The sequence below is a fragment of the Neomonachus schauinslandi genome, chromosome 8, assembly GCF_002201575.2.
Source record: "Neomonachus schauinslandi chromosome 8, ASM220157v2, whole genome shotgun sequence".
Classification (NCBI taxonomy): Eukaryota; Metazoa; Chordata; class Mammalia; order Carnivora; family Phocidae; genus Neomonachus; species Neomonachus schauinslandi.
In genome coordinates this window covers 73819623-73844452 of record NC_058410.1, presented here as the reverse complement: position 1 = coordinate 73844452, position 24830 = coordinate 73819623, and the positions used below count along the sequence as shown (strand labels likewise).

At 35.6% G+C, this 24830-nt stretch overlaps 1 protein-coding gene across 1 annotated transcript in view; it reads right to left on the bottom strand.

The window, feature by feature from the left end:
- CEP162 (centrosomal protein 162) overlaps window positions 1-24830 on the bottom strand; it is a 98560-nt gene that overhangs the window by 51405 nt on the left and 22325 nt on the right. The window contains exons 6-12 of the mRNA XM_021693361.1: window positions 22560-22675; window positions 21010-21040; window positions 14492-14605; window positions 10242-10433; window positions 9590-9671; window positions 4619-4901; window positions 3415-3664 (exon numbers count right to left, since the gene is read on the bottom strand). Coding sequence (XP_021549036.1) covers window positions 3415-3664; window positions 4619-4901; window positions 9590-9671; window positions 10242-10433; window positions 14492-14605; window positions 21010-21040; window positions 22560-22675 — 1068 coding nt within the window. The remainder of the gene's footprint in view (window positions 1-3414; window positions 3665-4618; window positions 4902-9589; window positions 9672-10241; window positions 10434-14491; window positions 14606-21009; window positions 21041-22559; window positions 22676-24830) is intronic.

Here is a 24830-nt window from a genome sequence, read left to right as displayed (position 1 = left end):
GGTTGATTCCAAGTGCATTCTCTAGACTTTCTGAACACTAATCTGTATCTCAGAGTCTGCTTGTTGGAGAACCCAACCTGTGACAAGTAACAACCATCCCAAAGGAATTAAAATTCTTCCTGAATAAAACTAAAATTGCTCTGGGGGAATGTTACAATAAAAAGAGATTTAAAGGGGCGCCTGGGTGGCTCAGTCGTTAAGCGTCTGCCTTCGGCTCAGGTCATGATCCCAGGGTCCTGGGATTGAGCCCCGCATCGGGCTCCCTGCTCGGCGGGAAGCCTGCTTCTCCCTCTCCCACTCGCCCTGCTTGTGTTCCCTCTCTCGCTGTGTCTCTCTCTGTCAAATAAATAAATAAAATCTTTAAAAAAAAAAAAAAAAAAAAGAGATTTAAAAAATCATAAGTCTAATGAAAAAAAGTAACTCAGTATAAAAATGGACAGTCAAGGTTTATCATTGTACTTTAATATAAATTGTACTGTTTTATTTTTATTTTGGTAGTCACAAATACTGTAAAATTTTGAAACAGGAAAAATACTCATAAAGGTATTGTTGGTTTCCTCCATCAACCTCTCAATCATGCCCCTCGTTTCTTTTCCACCCACTGTGACATTACTTCTGTCTTCATTCTTAGTAATTTCAATATACTCACAGTGATCCTTTCAACCCTTGGCTCTTGGGTCCTTATACTTAACCTCTCCACCTCAGCTACTTACTTACATTGGTATACTCTAAGCCTTTTCTCTACTAGTAACACAATCACTTCTAATCTCAGTCTTAGGCATTTCTTCTCTATCAATCCTATCTCCCACTTCATACCCTCTGGTATTTGGATTCCATCAATCCTTTAACCCCAACAGTACTCATAGACGGTCGATCCTACCTGTTTCATACCGTATTACACCCCTTGATGTCCTTTCTTCCTTCCTTACTCAATTTGAAGTCCACATACACCATTAGCTCTCTTCTTGCTCCTCAGTTCATTGCACTCGTTTGGCAAAAACCACTCTTCTTGGTAAATCCAACTGTACAACTACCCAACACCTGCAATCATGTAGCAAAACGTGGACATGCACAAACACACACACACACACACACACAAACACAACACACACACACACACACACAAATATGTTGCCTGGTATCAATTTAAATCCATAATCACTAACTTCAAGAAGACTCTGCTGCGGGCAATCTAGTCCTCCAGGATGGCTATTTCATCTCTTCTCTCCTCTCCTCTAACACTCCTACCCTATCCTCAATGCCAGCGAATGATACTATGTTTTATTTCTCAGAGAAAAGCAATCAGAAGAAATCATCCACATTCTTTCACCATGTCTACCCACCCACCAGTATCTGTGTCTACATCTTCCCCTTTCCCATCTGCTTGCACAGATGAATTGTCCACGCCTCTATCTGGAGCCAATCCTTTCAATGACCTCTAGATTCCGTTACAGTTCCTCTACTCAAGGACACTGCTCTAGCAATTTTTCCCCTCTCACCACCATGAATCTACTGAAATCTTTCCAAAATGCATAAACATACTATTAGGCATACTATTATTACTACCATTAAAAAAAAACCAAAACAAAAAGCTTTCCTTGACTCTACTTCCCATGCCAGCTACTACCCCATTTTTTTCTGCCTTTTACACTCTTTCCTCCTGGTCTATAAAGCATCCAATTTTATTTCTCACATTCCCTCCTATTCTCATTCAGCCTGCCTTTTACAGCCACATAACCATGGAAACTGTCCAGTTTACTGATGACCTCCTCCACGCTAAACCCAAAGGTCAGTTCCCAGTTTTCACTTTCCTTTCTCTCTCAGCAGCAACTGACAGATAAATCAATTCTCCTTTCTTCACTTGGCTTTCAGGATCCCACATATTCAGGTTTCTTCCAACCTTACTCTCTTCTCTTTGCAGGTTACTCCTCTTCTTCCTGACTTCTAAGGTTAGCATGCCCAGAGCTCAGGCCTTGGTCTGCTTTTCTCCTATAGCAATGCTCACTCTCTTTGTCAGTCTCATGGTTTAAAAACCATCTATAGTAGTTTTTTTTTTTTAAGATTTTATTTATTTATTTCCAGAGAGAGGGAGAGAGAGAGAGACAATAAGCAGGGGGGGAATGGCAGGCAGAGGGAGAAGCAGGCTCCCCGCTGAGCAAGGAGCCCATCATGGGACTTGATCCCAGGACGCTGGGATCATGACCTGAGCAGAAGGCAGACACTTAACCAACTGAGCCACCCAGGCGTCGCCCATCTATATTAGTTTTCACAATAACTCACAAATCATATCTGCAGTCTACACCTCCCTCTTGAACTCTAGACTTTTCTATCTAATTGGTTCCTTGTTGTCTCCACTTGCATGTAGAACAGTCATTTCAAAAATAAGAGAAAATAAGGCAATACAAAAGAGTTTGTAGGGGAAGGAATTAGAGGTTCACAGGTTAAGAAGAAGATGAAAGGATGCTTGCATTAATCCTACAGAATCATATTCCTGTCTCTACAGAATAACTACCTCCTGCTGGTGTTCTCCTCTATTCTGACATAAATCAGCCTTGGCCTTCCTTTTCATCTTAGATGCACAGGTTGCTGCAGCAAATACAACACAAAGGCAGGAGAGAGTCTTTAATGCCTAAAGAATTTAAAATAGAGTCAAAGTGGTCCTGGACTTAATAGTCTTAGGGAAAAGCAAGGAAAGACATTTCAAGCTAGAAATGAATTTTCCAATGAGGACAGTTCTCTTCATGACAAATATCACCATATAACAATGATGAAATTGGTCACCTATTAAATTTAATCACAAAGGGAAGGACAAAATGCTTCTGGCTCCACAGCTCTCCCTTCCTCACTGGAATTTAAAGGCAGCAGAAATGTTGGTTTGATCTGAACATTTCTGTTCTTTTAATTGCTGCATGGGCTCCTAAGTTGAAAATTATCCTTTCCTACTGTCACTATAAATGACTGCATTAGGAAATAACAAACAGAGGCACTGCGATATATAAAAATATGCATTATGTGCTATATAAAACATCCAGCCTGGCTCAGTCTATACTGAACTAATATCCAAATAATCTCTATAATCAACCTTCATTTGTAGGTTGCCATTTGCATTCTGAATTTGTAGTTCTTCTCTGGTAAACACTGGATATTCCAAAGTCAACCAGATGAGGATGAGTTTGACTCCTATTCACTTCCCATACTTTAGGAGTGTCATTCAGGAAAGCCTAGAGCCAATGACCAAAATCCTCCTGTAAACTGGATCTTTCAGAATGGAATATCCTATCTTAAGATGAATTCTTTCCTATGAAAATAAAAGTTCACAGAAGGAGAGAAAGAAATAAGGAAAGCAGAGAGCAAGGAAAGTAAAATAATACACTATATGCACAGAACTCTATTACAAAAAGAGCATATAATTACCTTTTTTCCTAGCTTGATTTGAAGTGGGACTGGATCTCATTTTCATAACGTCCTTTGAAGTTTTCTTTTCAAGAGTAGAAAAAGTCTTGAATGGTGAACTGGATTTGCCATAGCCTGAGCTCCTAACTGATGCATATAATCCACTCTGGGGTTTTCTTTTAAGTAACGGAGGTGCACTTTTGGCCTTCTTGTATGGTACCTGTTTACCAGTTATAGCCCCTTCTTCTCCAGAACTAAGTTGTTTAAAAGTCTGCACACAAGTAGCAACTTTTTAGGACTTAAATAAACTTCAACTACAGTTGTAAATGAAGATTTAACAGATCACAAAACCACAGTGATTACTAAATAATAGTTTGTATTATTATATTATCTATATATTATCTATATTATATATATACACACATATAATATATATATTATTATATTATAAGGCAAACCACTACACATTGAAGTTCTCAAAGTCTAACTCATCAGAATTTTAGTATTTTGAAGCACATCTTCACAGTCAGGAGTAAAACAAAGCAAGATAAGAGAACAAAATAAGCTTGCCAGAAAACAAGATGTGTAATTACTAAAATTAATATAGAAGAGAACAGGAAAGAATATGTTTTCAAATGACATAAAATTTTATCTTTTTTTTTCTCCAGAAGTCTCAAGATAAAAATTTATTAATACCCTGTCTTATTCCACAAAAAACTGGAGACAGTTTATGGTAAACACGTAACTTAAAACTGTAAAATAAAACTAGAATATTGAGATCAAAGGAACTATAAATCAGAATAGATCAAGAACCGAAGAAAAAGGAATAGTAAAATATAACTTTCTCAACAGCTGCTAATAGCATTTATATAAAATGCCAACTTACCTACTTTTGTAGAACACACACTACTGGGAAGATTTAAAAAGCACTAGAATGATGAATAAACTTTATTTTCTTGTGCTACTCAAATTCTGGACTACACTTATTAAAAACAAATGAAGAATGTAAAGAATGGCTTCCAAAAGAAAGCTAATGCTATGGTAGTATTTTAAAATTTGGGGACTATGGGATGTTGTTAATAAATACTGCTCACAAATATCCAGGATCTATGTGGAGGTTAGTATGTAATCAATCCCACTAGCTTAAGAAGTACCTACTTATCAATAGTATTTATATAACTTCATTTATCAATATTTCAAATCAACTTAGATTATAAACACTTACTTTATTTATTTTGTCATCCTGAGGCAATAATGAAGGACCAACAGATAGTTTCTTCCTCAAAATATCAAGGTACATTTTATCTATATGTTCTTCCGTAGTATTTACTCCTGGACAGCCATTTTCTATACCTTTATTTGTTGTCTTTTGTAAAACCACATTCTCTTCATTTTTGTCAAAAAGTTGGTTCACATTTCGTGGCTCTTGAGATATAATATTTGGATTCATCTTAAGGGATAAAGGGCTAACAAATTCAGTTTCTTTTCTATCAGCCAGTTTCTTATAGCTATAAAACAAAACAGAGAATGAACCTTAGGTGACTCCTCAAATATCAATTATATATACATATACCATACATATCACATATATTTACACACACAAAATATAAGAAATATTTATATTTTATTATGTATATTATTATTTATATATAATATTTGTAACTATTTAAATTAGGTCATTAATGTCAAATATATTATCTGTAATTCTGGTTAGCAGAGTATACTCATATAGTGTCCTATAACTCTTTTAAATTTCAGATAATTTAATGCAGTATAAAATAAGGGATCACATGGATGACTCTGAGACCTACTTCAAAGGAAAGACAAACCAAGCAAGACTGAGACTGTTTTTGTGTAAGAAAAAATAAAAATTGAATTTCTAATGAACTTTGTGTAATTAATCTTTCATCCATAATACCATGTCAACATGCATTTGAGACAGGAAAAACATTTTACACATTTTTAGAAAAAACTAAAGAAGTAATAATTTATGTCAATGAGAAATAAAGTATAAATATTAAAAAGCATAAATTTCATCACACTATAGGAAAAATTTTAAAGTAAAACAGGAAAATCACTAGTATCTTGAAATAAAATTATGTCTGTGGTTTAAAACACTTAAATACAATGTAATATTTCAGACCATTCAATTTTTTTTTTTTAAGATTTTATTTATTTATCTGACAGAGAGAGACACAGCAAGAGAGGGAACACAAGCAGGGGGAGTGGGAGAGGGAGAAGCAGGCTTCCTACTGAGCAGGGAGCCCGATGCAGGGCTCGATCCCAGGACCCCGGGATCATGACCTGAGCCGAAGGCAGACGCTTAACGACTGAGCCACCCAGGCGCCCCTCAATTTTTAAAATAGAGAAAATATCCCTTAAGGAAATGTTCTAAATGTGGTTAAGTATCAGTATAGCATAGGGGCTCCAAAAATATGGATACTGTATTTTCAAACTGAGTAATCATGGTCTATTAGGTCATTTAATTTTGTAATTTATAAAATAAGATGTCATTTATAAAATAAAGTTTAAGAGGCTACTATTTTCTTGTAAGATAGACTGGCTTCTTAGTAATTGTTAGGCTTTTCTAAAGTAGTTGGAATCATCAGAAAATATAATAGGTCTTTCCTTCTTCAGGTAGCAGAATCTGGCTAGAAGCTCATCAAAACTGTCTCCTGTTCTTTCTGCATACTAACTAAACTACATTTCCTTGCCTCCCTGAATCTAGTTGGGGCCAATTACTAGTTCTTGCCTTTAGAATGTGAGTGCTTTGGTGACAAGAACCGAAGATATGTGTCATTGGCTCTGGCTGGGTTTTGGGTGGCAAGGAAAATGATACTAGAAGCTGGAGAAGTGGCAACCTATGTTTTACAGTGACAAAACATTTGCCAAACAATCACCTACAATGGTTTATAAGGCAGATCACATGGCTACTGAGTCCGGGTACTAAGAAAAATGGCAGGAGAGTTTCTAAGTGCTAGCTACTATTGACTACTTTTTTTTTTTTTTTAAAGATTTTATTTATTTATTTGAGAGAGAGAGAGCACATGAGAGGGGGGAGGGTCAGAGGGAGAAGCAGACTCCCTGCTGAGCAGGGAGCCTGATGCGGGACTCGATCCTGGGACTCCAGGATCATGACCTGAGCCGAAGGCAGTCGCTTAACCAACTGAGCCACCCAGGCGCCCCTACTATTGACTACTTTTGACAAGATACTAAAAGATATGAGCTCAAGATAAAAAAGGGCCAGTTTATAAGAAGAAATCAAAGAAAACAGAGAGAGTCTAGAAACTCAGTGCCTCTAAGGTTCACTCTCTGTGAACCTAACAGTAGGATTCAGCATTGAAAAATGCTATGAAAAAGCAGGATTTCATGAGACTTCTAAGTTGAAAAGAGTGACTCAGTCCTTTGACAAAGATCATACTAAAGGAGTCCTCTTCACACTTAAGGTTATTGTTCTCAATAATATACAGATAGCTGCAACTGAATTGAGAGTAAAAAAAGAAAGAAAGAGGGACAAAAAAAAGCAAATACTTAAAGCAGATTTAAAACCTCTGACTAGCAAACTGACTTTAAGTGTAGTTACTGGCACATGGGACTCACTGGAAACTAAGAGATAAGAAGTCTACTGAACTTTTTGAAGGAACTGTAATGACAAGGAAACCACAACCATATTTATAAAACAAACAATAAAAGCCAGAGACTTATCTGGGAGCCTTAAAACCACCTGCAGGCAGGAAGTGGACTAAAAGGAATGCATCCTCCAAGACGGGCACAGCCTCCCCACAAAACCCACTTCAATTGTGGCCAACAGTGTAAATATTGTTATAAGGCCTTTCCCGTGGATTTCAAGGTTGCATTATTTGCTGTCTTTTCCTCATATTTTTCCCTTCTTAATGGGAGTATTTGTTGTAGTTTCGCTATCATATATTGGATGGGGGTGAGGAAGTAGGGAACTTGTGTAGATACAAGATTAGTAGACAGTGAGGAGCTACATTCACACCCGTTGGAGAAGACACTGCTTCACCTGGAAATCCTGGTCTTTTAGATGGACACAGTTCTGAATGGGACTTTGGGCTGTTTGCTTTGGGGAGGGGATAGTGGGTCTGTGTATAAAGAAGAGTAAAATGGATATTTGGTTACTAGAAGGGTAGATTCTGGTAGAGACTAACTAGATGCCTATCAAACTCATTTAACTTTTCTTTCTGAGCATATAAGCAAATCCTATTTCCCAGCCTCTTGGACCTTGTTAGCTCGATGTGATGGTTCTTACCAACAGAATGTGAATTGAAGTGATGTAATACTTCTGTGTTGAGGCAGTTAAAAGGAATTGTGCTAAATTACCTTTTTTCTTTCTTTATCAACTGGTTGGATGAGGCCACGACAACCTTAAAACCATGTGTTGATGACAAAGTAGCCCGGGTCCCTAAATGACCATGTGGAATACAGTCCCATCCCAACCCCACTGACACACACGGGATTATGACGTGAGCAAAAAATAAATTTTTGATGATGCTTAGCTACTAAAATTTTAATAATCCCAGTAGCCAGGATTATTTACTCTACAGTTTACTGAAGAGTTTTCAGACATGAATACTAAAGTTTATACTATTGATATTTCTGTAATGATTGTTATGCCTTTAATGTAAGTATACTTGTTTTTAGACCTTAAATGAAAAAATCTCTATTTAGAGATTACACATTAGTAAAATGATTCCACCTATGCCAACAAAGACACAAAGATATGTAAGCACATCTCTTCATTAATACTAACATAGCCCCCAAACAGCAGTAAGTGAGAATGATCTGCCCTTGAAAACATACTAACTAGTGCTACAGATCAGTAGAATACTAAACTTAGCCTTCAAGTAGACTGGCTTCATTGCCTCGTTTTCTCTCAAATGGAAGAAATGTAGAAACAGGATGAGAAATCACTACAAGTGGATTTACATGATGAGGAGGTAGTATAAGGAGGGACTCAAACTGTGTCTGCTGAAAACACAAATGAACGAATGAATACATGGAGGGAATGACAGGCTTCTCACAGAAATATTTCATGGAGATCAAAGATCTGACAGTGTAAGTGGTTAAGCACATGGACTTCTTGTGTTTCCTGGTTATATCCATATGATCTTGAGCAATTTCTTACACTTCTTTTTGGGGGGGGGAGGAGTGGGAAGGAGCACAGGGAGAGGGAGAGAGATAGAGAATCTCAAGCAGACTCCATGCCCAGCGTGGAGCCCAATGCGGGGCTCAATCTCACAACCCTGAGATCACGACCTGAGCCAAAATCAAGAGTTGGATGCTAAACTGACTGAGCCACCCAGACCCCCCTATTTAACTTCTTTAAGCCTCAGTTTTCTTATCTATGAAATGGAGATGATAATAAAATATACCACACAGAGTGGCTATAAGATTAAGTGAAATCTAATATGTAAAGAACTCTGCACAGTACCTGACCCACAGTAAGCATGTGATAAAAATGTTAGCTGTCATCACCACCACCACCACCATCTCCATCATCATCATCTGGTTCTTGTGAGAGCTCCACCATTAAACTGGTTTACCTGTTTCATCACTTGAATGATGCAGATAAAGATGCCTGCCCTATTTGTTATGAGGATCACATGAAATGATGGATGTGACACAAATGCAAGGTTACTGTGATGTGCTACTCTGTGTGCTGGAGAATGACAGCGTGGTCCCACGAGTTTCCATTAAAATGTACTGAAGCCCGCTGCTCTTGTGACCAAAACACTTACCTTGTAAAAGGATGGCTGGTCTGTGACTAAGTGCAAAACTAAGTGGTTTATAAAGAAGCAAATCTATGATGCATACAGAATAAAATTCATGGTCCCTCTCACTGTTCAAATCAACTGCCCTGAGCTATTTAAAGCTGAAAGGATTTTAGTTTTCAGTAAAAAGCCATCAGACTACTTAAAAAAATGGCAGCACTTTTTTTTTTGTGGCATCTATTTAAAAAAATATATATTTTTTTATTTTAGCACTAGAAGAATTTTGATAAACTGAGTAAGAACTACTAATAAGAAGAGAGCAGTGACTCACAGGTAGACTCATATAAGCTACCCATTAATCATTCACTAGGAATGAGTATGTAAAAGAAATGACTAAAAGTTTCCAGTAACAAAACAATAAACAAACAAACAACCTGCACAATCCATTCCAAAAAACCTCATACCTGACAGGTTGTAAATCAAAACCACTGACACCAAAGGAATCTATTCTGATAGGTTTCATCAGCTCCTCTACCGTGGGCAGATCTAAGAGGAAAAAAAGTTAAAATAGCAACCCAAAAAATCATGTGAATTACTTAAAGTCTAATCCCACTAAGATTACATTTTTTCTGACTCAGTTAACAAAATGGCATATACAATAAACCCAGTTTCCCACTATAAACTTACTTGTACTAAGAAAATCTCCTTTGATTTATATATATAATATATATTATTATCTATATATTATATATAATGTATCTAACTATAAAATATCAAAAATATGTGCATGTCTGTGTCCATACATGCACACACATTTGTTAAATATATTTTAGTTGATTCTAAAATACTGTTCTCTATTTAAAAAATAACTTTAGTATAGAAAAGCATAAAAAAGTGAAAACAGGTGATTTCCTAATTTGGCCAAGGCATACCGAAGGAGGAATTGAAATTTTATCCCATGATCAGCTCTAACTTTATAACCACTGATTCCCAAATTCCATTTTAACAAACCCTTTAAGTTAAATTCAGAGACTGAGAAACAATCACTACAGCAAACTGCATTGAAATTATACCACACTAGAGACTGTTTGGAGAGGGTCTCGAATTAACTTTTACCAGATTCTGTAGTAGAGATGTTTTTAGAGGACTCTTCATTTTCTTGAGGATAATCTTTCACTGAGCTCTTGATATTTTCCATTGCATTACTCTCAGTTCTTTGCTCGTCTGCATCTCCCAAAGAATGGGCTATATGACAATAAGCCTGATGGAGAGCTTCAATGTCACTATTGCTTTGTCCATAAGAAACACCTATTGGAATAAATGTCATCTCCAGTATAATCACACAAATACATGAAAGACATAAAACACCAATATCATCCCTTCATGTGTTTGGAATGGTGAATGAGGCTGGTGGGACAACTGCAACATTATAAAGTACAAACCTTGCTAATATGTAGCTATAGCCTAACAGTACAAAATCAGAGCAGGCTCAATAACTCTTTAGCAAGTTGAGATGTGTCCTGACACAGGAACTGTAAATAAACTCTGACTCCACTAGTTATTGCCTTCTCTTCTCACTACCCTTAATCAACCCCATTACACTGGATAAAACTATCCCAAATTTCCTAAGCTGACAAAATCTTTCAAGGATTCTGTCTCCCTTACCACTACCACTCTCTCACTCTTGCATTCTCTCTCTGCTTCCCAGTGCCACCAAGTATCTTGTAGTCTGCATTTCTTCAACTGAAATTCACTCCCCTAACTTTACGATCCAGTATGTGTTCCAATATCCTGCGTACACTGCTATAATCAAAAGCAATTTTCTAATAGTCAAATCTAGCCATCTTTAATTCTCTCCAACCCGGTGAGACATCTGACACTGTCCTCTTCCTGGGAACTGTTTCTTCTGTATAGCCTCTTCTTGTTCTTCCCACCACTCTGATGGCTACGTATCCATCCTTTATGGTAAATGGCTCATCTCAAGAGTTCCATCTTCAGTCCTCTTTTTTAAACCTCTCATTTATTTATTTATTTATTTTTGAGCTGGCAAATTTCTTCAAGACCCTTAGCTCAACTGTTACCCATATGATTGTGACTCCCAAATCTATGTCTTTGTCCTTACCTCTTTTCTGAATATTAAACTTTCTAACAGACATTTACACTATAAGTAAATCAAATCTAATATATCCCCACCTGAATTAATTATATTCCCCAACAAAACTTGTTCTACTACAAGTATTTTAGCTAATGGCATCACTATTCACCCAGTCATCCAAAATAGAAAACCTGATGTCATCATTCACTCTTCCTTCCCTATTAATCTCCTCCTTCTCCCACCAATTAATAAATAAATTCTGGAAAAAAGAATTTGAAGAAGACTCTAATGATAATAATGATTTAAAATTTTGTAAGTATTTTTCTTACTTATTTTGTACCTTTCATTACTAACACTGGAATTTTTAAAATTAGAGAAAAGAATAAAAGAGTCACAGAAGAGTGGGGGGAAAAGGAGAGAAATAAGGTAAGCAGTCTCCTTTTCTATTAATACCCATGATTAATTAATTAATGCTTAAGAATAAAATTGTAGATATAGCCTCATCAGTAAAGGGCTGACTTCTCTGCCTTTTACATGAAAAAGAGAGGATTCTAGGTAGTTATTTAATATATTATTACAAGTCAAAAGCTCCCTAATTTTTCTACTTTAGGGAGTTGAGAAATGTCAAATCCTACATTGCAGAGGCAAGGACCTGGTTTTGAAGCAATACTGTCATACTGTGAATGCTCCACTCGTGCAGCATAGCACAAAACGGTACCTGCCCAGGAGACAAATGAAAATAAGCAAAAGGCTGAATCTGACCCTCATTTGTACAGTTATCAACCTTTCTAATACAATAAAGCACAAAGAATTTCAAAAGTGATACCTTTTTAAAAAGATGATCTTTGACAATGTATCACCTAAACTGAGGTTGCTTAATACTTAAAGAAACATTTTATAAAAACAAAACAAAACAAAAACACACTAAACAACCGTCTGATTTTTCAGTTCTTAAACCAAGTTCATACGCTGATTTGAAGATTATCAGGTGTATTTTTGAAATAGTAGGTAAAACTCAATACCCCACAGCCAATAAGTATTTATACTGTATGCCTTCAAGTTTTTTATTATAATTTCTACCATTAAACAGAAGGTTGCTATAAATAATAGTGGTAAGAACCATTAAGTGCTACTGCTTATTGAATCTTAACAATATATTAGGCATTATACATTATCTGAGTTGACCAACACAAGGCCTCATTTTAAAGATGAGGAAACAGGCTTAGAGGCATTAGTTGTCCAGTGTCACACAGCTGATAACTGGCAAAGCTGGGACTATGAGTCCAAGGCTATATATGACAATAAGATCATACTTACTATTTTCCAGTAATAACAATCAAATTATTTCAGAGTCAAGAGCATTTAAGAAATAAGACCAGAAAACTATAGCTTTATATAACTGCTTGAATCATCTTAATAAGAGTTTTTTCATTCAGTAATACATTTTTTTTCTTATAACCTACAGCAGTGGTTTTCATACTGTGTTTTACAAAATCATAGTTTCTCAGAGAAAATCATGGGTTCTACAGATGATTGAGTGAAATTTCATCTTAAATCGTGCTTTAAAACATAAAAATAGAAATTAATCTGCACACTCAACTGTGCCATTTAGGCAACTGTAATATTTTGAAAACCATCAGAGTGATAACTTTTGTTTCCTGCTTTGCTTTCATGCACATCTTAGAATGCAGCTCCTCTGACTATCCTGTATATATATCCATTTCCTATAATGTATCACTGATTAGAAAAGCTGTAACTCTATACTGGTCTTTTACAAGAATTCGTGTCGGCAGACAACTGTGCATGTAGGGTGACTACCATAGCACACACATGACATGTACTTGGAACAGCAGTAAGACTGAGGAACAGGTGCTCAGCACATGCTTTCATTACGGCGAATATTCAACTGGGTAACAACAAGTAAATGAATAACATGACTTGATGGGAAAACTGTTGTAATTTTTTTTACTTTCATAATTACGTTTTTAAATGGAAGTGGATGAAACAAGACAGTGGTGACTTTTGGAACAGCAGTGACTAGAAATAAGATCTTGAGTGGACTTCGTGGTTTTGGTCATGCTTTGTTTTTTGATCTGGTTGCTGGTTACATGGGTGTGTTCAGTATATGAAAATTCATCAGGTTGCACTATTACATACATGAACTTTCCCTGGGTATACTGTACTTCAATAAAAATGTAAGAAGAAATAAAAAATAAAATAAAAATAAAATACAAGCAGATGTTTAGAGTTGGTTAGTGATTTATCATTTCTATTGCTCTTTTGTTCCAAATGTCTGAATTGGTTTAATTGACCATACCAGTCAATTGAGACTTGCAAAGCAAGCTGATTAAAAATTTCTCAGCTGCAACTATTTATGTAGTAAGCCAAGAATATTTTAATATTATACAAAAATAAAATATACAAACATATCAGAAATCTGATGATGATATAAGAATACAACAAATGTCTAAAACTTCTGATTTTAAAAATTTCAAAAGACCATTATTGTTCTCACCAACTTTATAAGTAAATGTAATAAATGTAAATGTTTATATTTATACTGATAAAATACACAGAGAGTACTACATGAGATTTCATTTGGAGGTAAGGATTCCACTGCCTTAATAGTTTGAAAAGGCATTGTCTTAAAGATCTTCATAATCTTTTGAAAAGTCTACATGGTCCAAGGCATTTTGAAATTTTGGAATGTGATTTAGCTTTCTCCTACACAGAGGGAACAATAGAAAAGCAAAGTGAGACTGAAATCTCATTTCTCCTACATGTTCCAAATTTAACAATACTCTGGAGGGGCAGAGAAAATTAATTAATATTCACTATAGTGCTATACTTTGTATCAACAGCATTCATTCATTAACAAGTCTTTATTAAACATACACTTTACTTGGCCTACTAGCATTAAGTGTCACCATTGGCAAGTACAGATTATTTAAGTTGTCAATAATGGTAAAAATGTGGGATTAAAATTTTATTGTTGGGGTGCCTGGGTGGCTCAGGCGGTTAAGCATCTGACTCTTGATTTCAGCTTATGTCACAATCTCAGGGTCATGAGATCAAGCCCCACACTGAGCTCCGCGCTGGGCAGAGGCTGCTTAAGATTCTCTCCCTCTCCCTCAGCAACCCCCCACCAAAATTTTTTAATTGTTGATATAATTGTATATATTATTATATATTATATTTATTTCTCTAGAAATAAAGTCAACTAGTCTTAAACTATTACATATTTAGAGAATAGCCAGTTTTCTACCTTTACCTGTTCCTGTCATTTCATTATCAGCCATTTCTGGCAGGGCCTCCGGCTTAGTTGCTCTATCCTGTTCATCAAGGTTGACCTCTGCAACAGAGTCTAAGGAATCAAGCAGCACCACTAGAACAATATAAAAAAAAAATTAGAGGAATATAGAGAAATTTGTATGGTTCCTCAATTTAATATTTTAATCATATATAAGCTGTATAAAAACAAAGATAAATATTTCCATATAAAGAGCATATAACCATATACATGTAATAAGCATGATTACATTAACATCCATAACTATGCTTATATACAGGTCTAAAGTACATTTACATGTGGAATGCAAAGGGCCTGTGAAAAAGAACAAAAAAGAAATATTCTTCCCCCTCAACTTTACTGAGGTATAGTTGACAATTAAAAATTGTATATATTTAAGGTGTACAATTTGATGTTTTCATATGTGTACACACTGTGAAATACTGACCACAATCAAGCTAATTAACATATCCATTACCCTATCTTTTGGTTTTGTGTATGGGTGTGGTGAGAACACACATTTCCCCCTCTTATCAAATTTCAAGTATATAATATTGTTAACTATAACCATATTGTTATACATTAGATCTCTAGAACTTAATTATCTTGTATAACTGAAACTTTGTACTCCTTAACATCTTCCCAAATCCCCCTCCCCTAGTCCCTGGTAACCATCATTCTACTCTCGTTTCTAAAGGTTAACATTTTTAGATTCCACATGTAAGTGAGGTCATGCATGGGTAAACAAGACTAATACTATCTTGGACATATCTGCCGTAACTGTTCTATGACCTGAAACCTTCTTGAGCACAGCTGCCATCCAACATTCTTTCCTTCTCCTTTACCACATCCTTAAGTACACCCTCAGGGCATAGAGTCCTTGATCTGCCCTGGAGATAGGACTATGACCCACACCTATTCTTAAACATTGTCCCCTTCGGTGGTCCCTCAGCATGTACTCCCAGCCTCTAGGGCTATACAGGCAGGTCCTAAGGGAGGTGGGGTTATAGAGATCTATTCATCTTGTGGTGCACAAAACATGCTTCTGCCTGTAAATTCCCTTAATAAACCATTTCTTGTCAAGCTGGACTTGTTGGCCTTTTCCTTCAGCCTTAGGACTGAAGGCCTTTGAAGTTCGATTTGCATATACCTCCCTTTCACAGGAAAAGCCATATCTGTCTTTCTGCATCTGGCTTATTTCACTTAGCATGATGTCCTCCACAGTGTAATATTACATCTACTACATTTTCTTTATCATTCATGTGTCGATGGCATTTAGGTTGTTTATGTATCTTGGCTATTGTCAATAATGCTTCAGTGAACACGGGAGTACAGATAACTCTTCAAAATATATATCCAGAAGTGGCATTACTAAATCATAAGGTAGTTCCACTTTAAATTCTTTTCAGGAACCTCCGTATGGTTTTCCATAGTGGCTGCACCCATTTACATTCCATCAACAGTGTACAAGTTTCCTTCTCTCCATGTCCTCACCAACATGTTATTTTTTTGTCTTTTTGATAAATAGCCAATCTGACAGGTAGGAGGGATATATCTCATTTGATTTGCATTTTCCTGATTTGGGAAGCTAAGCATCTTTACATGTGTTTGTTGGCCATTAGTATGTCTTCTTTTGAAAAATGTCTATTTAGGTCTTATGCTCAGTTTTAATTGGGTTATCAGGTCTTTTGCTATTGAGTTGCACATATATATTTTGGGTATCAATTCCTTATCAGAAATATGGTTTACAAATATCTTCTACCATCTATAGGTTGTCTTTCCACCCTGTTGATTGTTTCCTTTGCTAGATAGCATTTTTTTTGATGCACTCCCATTTGTCAATTTTTGCTTTTGTTGCCTGTGTTTTGGGGTCATATTTAAAAAATTATTCCCCAGAGCAATGCCAAGAGGCTTTTTCCTATGTTCTCTCCTAGTTATTTTATAGTTTCAGGTTTTATATTTAAGCCTTTGGTCCATCTTGAGTTGACTTTTGTATGTGGGGTGAGATAAGGGTCTAATTTCATTCTTCTACATATGAGTGTCTAGTTTTTTAATACCATATACAGGCATAACTGAGATACTGCAGGTTCAATTCCAGATCACTGAAATAAAGCCAATATTGCAATATTGCAAAGCCAGTCAGATTAATTTTTTTGGTTTCTCAGTGCATATAAAAGTTATATTTACACCAAAATGTAGTCTATTAGGTGTGCAATAGCATTACATCTATAATAGTGTCCATACCTCAGTTTAAAAATACTTTACTGCTAAAAAATACCAACCACCACCTGAGTTTTCAGCAGGTTGTAATCTTTTTGCTGGTGGAGTCTTGCCTCAATGTTGATGGCTGCTGACCGACCACAGTGGTGGTTGCTGAATGTGGGGGTGGCTGTAACACTTTCTTAAAGTAGGACAATTAAGTTTGCTACATCAATTGGCTCCTCTTTTCACAAATGACTTCTCTGTAGCATACAATGCTGCTTGATAGCATTGTACCCACAGAACTTCTTTCAAAATTGGAGTTGATCCTCTCAAACCCTGCTGCTCGCTTTATCAACTAAGCTTATGTAATGTTCTAGATCCTCTATTGTCATTTCAATAGCCTTCACAGCCTCTTCACCAGGAGGAGACTCCATCTCAAGAAACCACCTTCTTTGCTCATCCATAAGAGGCTCCTCATCCTTTCAAATTTGACCATAAGGCTGCAGCAATTCAATCCCATCTTCAGACTCCATTTCTAATTTTAGTTCTCTTGCTATTTCTACCACATCTGCAGTTACTTCCTCCACTAAAATCTTGAACCCCTCCAAGTCATTCATGAGGGTTGGAATCAACTTCTTCCAAACTCCTGTTCATGTTGATATTTTAACCTCTTCCTGTAAATCATGAATGTTCTTAATGACATCCAAAATGGTGAATCCTTTCCAGAAGGTTTCAATTTACTTTACCCAGATCCATCAGAGGAATCATTATCTTGCACAATGATAGCCATATGAAATGTATTTCTTAAACAGTAAGACTTGAAAGTCAAAATTACTTTGATCCATGGGCTGCAGAATGGATGCTGTGTTATGAAACACAGGCATGAAAACAACATGAATCTCATCATACATCTCTATCAGAACTCTTGGATGATCAAGTGTATTATGGCCTATCTCAGTTTTCAACATGCCTTCCTCACTAAGCTTCATCATTTCTAACTTCTGATTTAAAGTAAGAGACATGCGGCGCCTGGGTGGCTCAGTTGGTTAAGCGACTGCCTTCGGCTCAGGTCATGATCCTGGAGTCCCGGGATCAAGTTCCGCATCGGGCTCCCTGCTCAGCGGGGAGTCTGCTTCTCCCTCTGACCCTCCCCCCTCTCAGGCTCTCTATCTCATTCTCTCTCTCAAATAAATAAAATCTTTAAAAAAAAAAAAAAGTGAGAGACATGTGACTCTTCCTTTTACTCACTTAGAGTCACTACTGGGTTCTTAACTGGCCGAATTTCAATATTGTTGTGTCTTGGATAATAGGGAGGCCTGAGGAGAGAGAGATGAGGTAACAGCCAGTCAGTGAGCAGTCAGAACACAACATTTATCAATTAAGTTTGCTGTCTTACACTGGTATGGTTCATGGTGCCCCCAAACAATTACAAGAGTAACATCAAAGATCACTAATCACAGATCACTATAACAAATAATGAAAAAGTTTGAAAAATCACAAGAATTACCAAAATATAACACAGAGACATAAAGTGAGCAAATGCTGTTGGAAAAATGGCACTGACAGGCTTGCTCTATGTGGGGTTGCCACAAACTTTCTATTTGTAAAAAACTATCTGTGAAGCACAATAAAGCAATGCACAATAAAACAAGGTATGCCTTATTAAGGAGACTATCCTTTCTTCATTGTATATTCTTGGCCCCCTTGTTGAAGATCAGTTGACCACAGATGTGTATATTTATTTCTAGGCTCTCTATTCTATAGTCTCAATGGTTTTATATGTCTGTTTTTATGCCAATACCATACTGTTCTGATTACTATAGCTTTGTAATATATTTCCAAATCAGGGAGGGTGATGCCTCCAAGCATTGCTCTTTCTCAAGCTTGCTTTGGCTATTTGGAGTCTTTTGTGGTTCCCTATAAATTTTTAAATGGAATGCCACTAGGATTTTGATAGGGATTACCTTTGTAGACTTGCAGATCACTTTAGGTAGTATGGACATTTTAACAGTATTAATTCTTCCAATTCACAAGCACAGGATGTCTTTCCATTTATCTGTGTCTTCTTCATCAATGTTTTCTAATTTTCACTGTAAAAGTCTTTCACTCTGTAAATTACATTTTCTACTGTCAATTAACCATCTTTGTTTTTTTTTTGTTAGCTTTATTGAGGTAGAAATGACAAAACTTTAATATATTTCATGTGGACAACATGATGATTTATGTATACATTGTGAAGGGATTCCTACAACTGAGTTAATTAATGCATGTATCACCTTTTTTTTTTTTTGGTGAAAACACTTAAGTTCTACTCTCTTATCAAGTTTCAATTATATAATAGTTACAACTGTACTCACCATTTTATATAGATTCTCAGACTTTATCTTATAACTGAAAGTTTGGACTTTTTATTAACCTCTCCTGATTTTCCCCACCCCTCAGCCCCTGGCAACCATCATTCTACTCTGATTCTGAGTTCAACTTTTGTTTGCATGGTATCACTTATAGGTGGAATCTGTAAGCATCTTTCTTTGTCTTGCTATTTCACTTAGCCAAGTTCATGTATGTTGTTGCAAACGGCAAGATTTCCTTTATTTTAAGCTGAATAATATTCCATTGGTATATGTATGTCACATTTTCATTCATCCATTGACAGACATTTAGGCTGTTTCCACACCTTGGCTATTATGAATAATGCTGTAATGAAAATGGGAATACAGACATCTCTCTGAGATAATGACTTTGTTTTCTTTGGATATATATATCCAAAAGTGGCACTGCTGGATCATGTAATAGTCCTATTTTTAATTTCTTGAGGAGTCTTCATACTGTTTCCCATAGTGGCTATACCAGTTTATATTTTGACCAACAACAAGAGTTCCCTTTACTCCACATCTTCACCAGCATCTTACCATTTTGATAATAGCCATCCTGGCAGGTGTGAGGTGATATCTCACTGCGGTTTTTAATGGCATTTCCCTGATGATTACTGAAATTAAGCATCTTTTTATGTGCCTCTTGGTCATTTTTGGCTATTAAGTTGTATGAGTTCCTTGTATGTTTTGGATATTAATCCTGTAATGGTTATGTAATTTGCAAATACGTTCACCCATTCCACAGAATGCTTTTTCATTTTGCTCATGGTGTCCCATGTTGTGCAGAAGTTTTTTAGTTTGATGCAATCCCACTTGTTTATTTTGGCTTTTGTTGTCTTTGCTTTTGGTGTGAAATCTAAAAAACTGTCACCAAGACCAGTGTAAAAGAGCTTACCCCATATGTTTTCTTCTATGGGTTTTATAGTCTTAGGTCTTATGTACAAGTGTTTAATCCATTTTGAGTTCAATTTTGTGTACGGGGTTAGATAGGAGTCCAGTTGCACCTTTTGCATGTGGCTATCCAGTTTTCCAAACACAATTTATTGAAGAAACTATTCCTTTCCTCACTTTGTGTTCTTTGTGCCATTATCCATAACTAATTGGCCATATATGCATAGGTTTATTTCTGGACTCTCCACTGATCTGTCTTTTTTTAAAATGCCAATACCATACTATTTTGATTACTGTAGCTTTGTAATATATTTGAAATCAGGAAGTGTGATGCCTCCAGCTTTGTTCTTTTTTCTCAAGATTGTTTTGGCTATTTAGGGTCTTCTGTGGTTCCATGTGAATTTTAGGATTGTTTTCTCTACTTCTGTGAAAAATACCTTTTGAATTTGATATGGATTGCAATGAATCTGTAGATCGCTTTAGGTAGTACAGACATTTTAACATTAATTCTTCCAATCAATCAGCACAGAATATCTTCTCACTTATTTGTGTGTTCTTCAATTTCTTTCATCGATATTTTATAGTTTTAAGTGTACATCTCTTTCACTTCCTTAATTTATTCTTAAATATTTTATTCTTTTTCATGTTATTGTAAATGGAATTGCTTGCTTTCTTGTGGTTTTCTTTTCTTGAGGTGTCTTTGTCTGGTTTTGGTGTCAGGGTTAACACTGGCCTCATAGAATGAGTTTGAAGAATTCCTCTTCCATTTTTGGAAGATTTTAAGAAGGATGAATTCATCTTTGAACGTTTGGTAGACTTTACCATACTGCCATCTGGTCCTAGTCTTTTAAAAAGGAAATATTCTTACATATGACAGGAATTATTCAAGACAGGCATAAGGTACATATTGCTGAGAAAAATCTGTGGATTTTAATTCCTTAGAGATACTTAAAAACAAAGGAAGATAGTAACTTATTCAGAATTATTTAGCTACAATTTGAACAGACCAATCTTTTGCCACCTAATACTTACCATTAGCCAGCATACCAATTTTCTCTTCTTCCTAAATTAAAAGAAAATAATATGATTTGAAATCAAAATTATGTAAAATGCCCACAATGCAAATAATAGCAAAATCTGAAAACCTGTGTTTTACTCCACTATGGAAAAGTCAAGAAATGTACTTTCTAGGTTTCTTTCATCACCCTCATTCACTAATAATTCTGTAAGACTGAGAAGGTAGCTGTGAAAGAACTTCTAGAAGTTTCTTCAGAACTGTAGCAATTACCAATCCCTTTAGGCCTTTAAAAGCTTTGTTTAAAGTATCTAGATGCCATTTGCTCATCCACCTTGCTCAGAAATTCTATTTTTTGAACTCCAAGATAACATGAATACTTTACATAAGATTCTTGCTATTGTAACATCAATCATTTTTCTTTTATTGTTCAAAATTAATGATCAAATATAACTTGTATTCTGTTTCACCTACATTTTGAGAAACAAAATTTTCAAAGAGGCAGGCCACCAAATGGCAAGATAGTTGAAATTTGTCAAAATTATAAGTTCCCTAAAAAAAATTGTAAGTTCCCTTAGAGTAAGTTTTATAATTAGTGTCACCTATGTTCTCCACTTGGATAGGCAATGTGTACATTTATACTGACAATTTTTATGCAGGCTATATTTTCTTGATATATCAAACCACTATGCCTTCTACTGACCTATCTTTCATAAAACATTGAAACTGCCATATTCCAAGTATAAATCCCATTAAGCTTCTAAGGATAACCAGCAGATCACATTAATCTTCATGTACTTCTAAAGGTTTTCTTATTTTCCCCTCCAAACTGAGTGATGTAGAGACACCCAGTGACAAAGCACCAGGTATATTTAAAAATAAGTATTTATTAATACCTGGGTAGTATTTCTTACTTCTATTTAGACACCTATGGTTTCATACATGTTTAAAACATCTAGTCCTAACATGCAGTCCCAAAAGAGACCTCACTTGTACAGATCAAGACCAACATAACAAATAGTAATTATCCTACTAGTTAGTTACTATTAGGTAGCTTCAAGGATAAGCTCTATATGTCAGGCAATATGTAGTAATACACTTAGCCAATATTTGTAAGAACTGAGAAAAAGAGAATTGGAGTACAGCAACAACTGAATATGAATGGAATAATTTAATTCATGATCTTAGCCAAGTAAGTTTCAGACAGTAATGTCAGTTAGCATAAATACTGATTGTACTTCCCAAGGACAAGATCTACCAAAGAAGATGTAGCTTAATATACCTGTTAAAAATTAGATTTGAGATTTCAATTAAAATTTTAATTTCTAAAACTTAAAGAAGTTACTTGCCAAAAAGATCCTTTAAAAAATCAATAGCCATATTTCATTAAGATTTACATTAATTGACATCCTGAATTAAGAAAATGTCTGAGTGTTAAGAGACTTACAACTTTACAACAATGAGCAAGACAATGACAAACTCCATATTTTGAACTCTTCATATAGTGACAGTCAGCTAAGGTGATGACAGAAGTTTCAAAATTGTCAAATATATAATTGATGTATACCTGTTTGGGTACGTGTAGTTTTTCAGATTTGGGATTTTCTTTGGTATTAGTCTCTTCTTGAGTAGTCAAAGGTGCATCAATATCCTCCTCACCTTCAAAATCATCACTGTAATTTTCTGAAGAAAATAATTTTTAAAAATACAAGGATCACACTATCAAAAAAGTCATATTCCAGGAAAAGACTGTTGATTTCCAAAGGAAGGAGTCTGCATAAGAATAATTTATTGAAATATTAACATAAAGCTATCTTTAGAGGACATACTTTTTTTTCGGGAAGATTTTTTTGTGTGTGTGAAGATTTAATGAGAATTCAATTCATAAGACTTAGGTTTACTTCACTTATACTTTCAAATACTTATAAGAGTTTTAAATTTTTAATCTTTTATATTATTAACTAATTAAACATTTCTAGAGCTGTCCAAAATTTTTTTTATCTTTAAACCAAAGTTTAATGCTTATTTTTTAAAGACAAAGTCTCAAATAGCTTACTTACAAAAGGCAGCACTTCTGTGAAATCTTGACATTCTTAAACAAAAGGTTGGATTTGCTTATTTTTTTAAAGTTGATTTTTTTGGTCTCTGTAGGTATCTCTAATGTAAGCCTGAAACAGTACTTATGAAAGCTTTATCTCTAATCCTTCCATCAGGTAAATACTGGCTCTATATGATCTCTATTATTTCCCAATCCTGGGTACTTCTCAGCTTAAATCCCAAATTATATCTCAATGAATTTACACCAGAAGGGAAAGGTGTGTCCATGTTAATATGATGCCATAACACTACTTATGGGGAAGGTGGGGTAGGGGCTATCTGGCCAGGATCTCTAAGCCAATTTTTAACGTGTTGTTTATAGCCCTTAAATCAAAGGACAGACAGAGATCTGTGACCTTTTCAGAGTGGAAACCATCATTTCATAAATAAACATAATCTTAATTGTATTTTAAAAATTAGATCACATTCAGAAACAGGATGGCCTGATGAAAGAAAGATGTACGAGGTACTAGAGGGTCTGCTCTGGAGTGGCTGTCTTTTCTTAGAATGGAGTGCAGAACCTGAGTGCAATCAATAATGAAAGTCTGGGAATGAATTTGAGAGGGCTTAGAAGTTAAACAGAGATGGTCCCAGTGACATCGACCTACAGAAACATCTCCATTTTAGTTCATAAGGAAGACAAGGTGGGTATTGTACCTTAGGTAAATAAACTAGCTTAGTTGGTTAACTACATCAATATCTATATTCTGAGGCTGAGAAGCTCACCTTTGTTTCTCTTCCGTATGAGAAAGAACAGTTTCAGATTTTCTAAATATCAGCAGACATAATTAAATTCACAGAACAGTTATCAAGATATTATTTTGTATTAGACATACTTCTAGGTGCTAGAACCAATATAACATGATTAAAATTCTAATGTTCTAGGGAATCACTGAATTTTAAGTAACCTCAAAGATCAGACTTATTTAAGTATAGATGATGAACAAGGAGAGAGGAAATATGGGAGGCTATGACAATGAACTTAGACAACTACATGGGATTTGAGAACTATTTGAAATCAATGGAAAGGGAAGTAGTATTTGTGTGACTACAAAGAGGCAGTGTAAGAAACAGTTTAGATAGTACAGCACAGTGCTTAAGAGCATGACTAGGAGCCAGAAGGCTTGGATTTAATTCCTGGTTCTACTACTTTTAGCATAGAAACACTGCCAAGTCACATACCCTCTTTACCTCATTTTTTCCCATCTGTAAAGTGGGGATGATAATAGTACTTATCTCAAAGGACTGCTGAGAAGATTAAGAGTTAAAGTGTTTAGAACAGTGGCTTGTGGGGCGCCTGGGTGGCTCATTCGTTAAGTGTCTGCCTTCGGCTGAGGTCATGACCCCAGGGTCCTGGGATCAAGCCCCACATGGGGCTCCCTGCTCTGCAGGAAGCTTGCTTCTCCCTCTCCCACTCCCCCTGCTTGTGTTCCCTCTCTTGCTGTGTCTCTCTCTGTCAAATAAATCAATAAAATCTTTAAAAAAAAAAAAGAACAGTGGCTTGTATATAATATGCCCTATTTATAAGCGTTAGCCATTACGTTTAGTAGTAATAATTACTTTTGTTAGTATTATTATAACTAGTGTTGCATTTAATCTGAATCATAAGTTAATAAGGCCAAATATTATTTCTGAATGGGGAAGGTGCTAATGCGTATTTTTCAATATTGCATTTTGTTAACTGTATTTTGTAACTGAAGGTCTAGAGGCAAATACTGTAACATACAAATGACCAATCCCT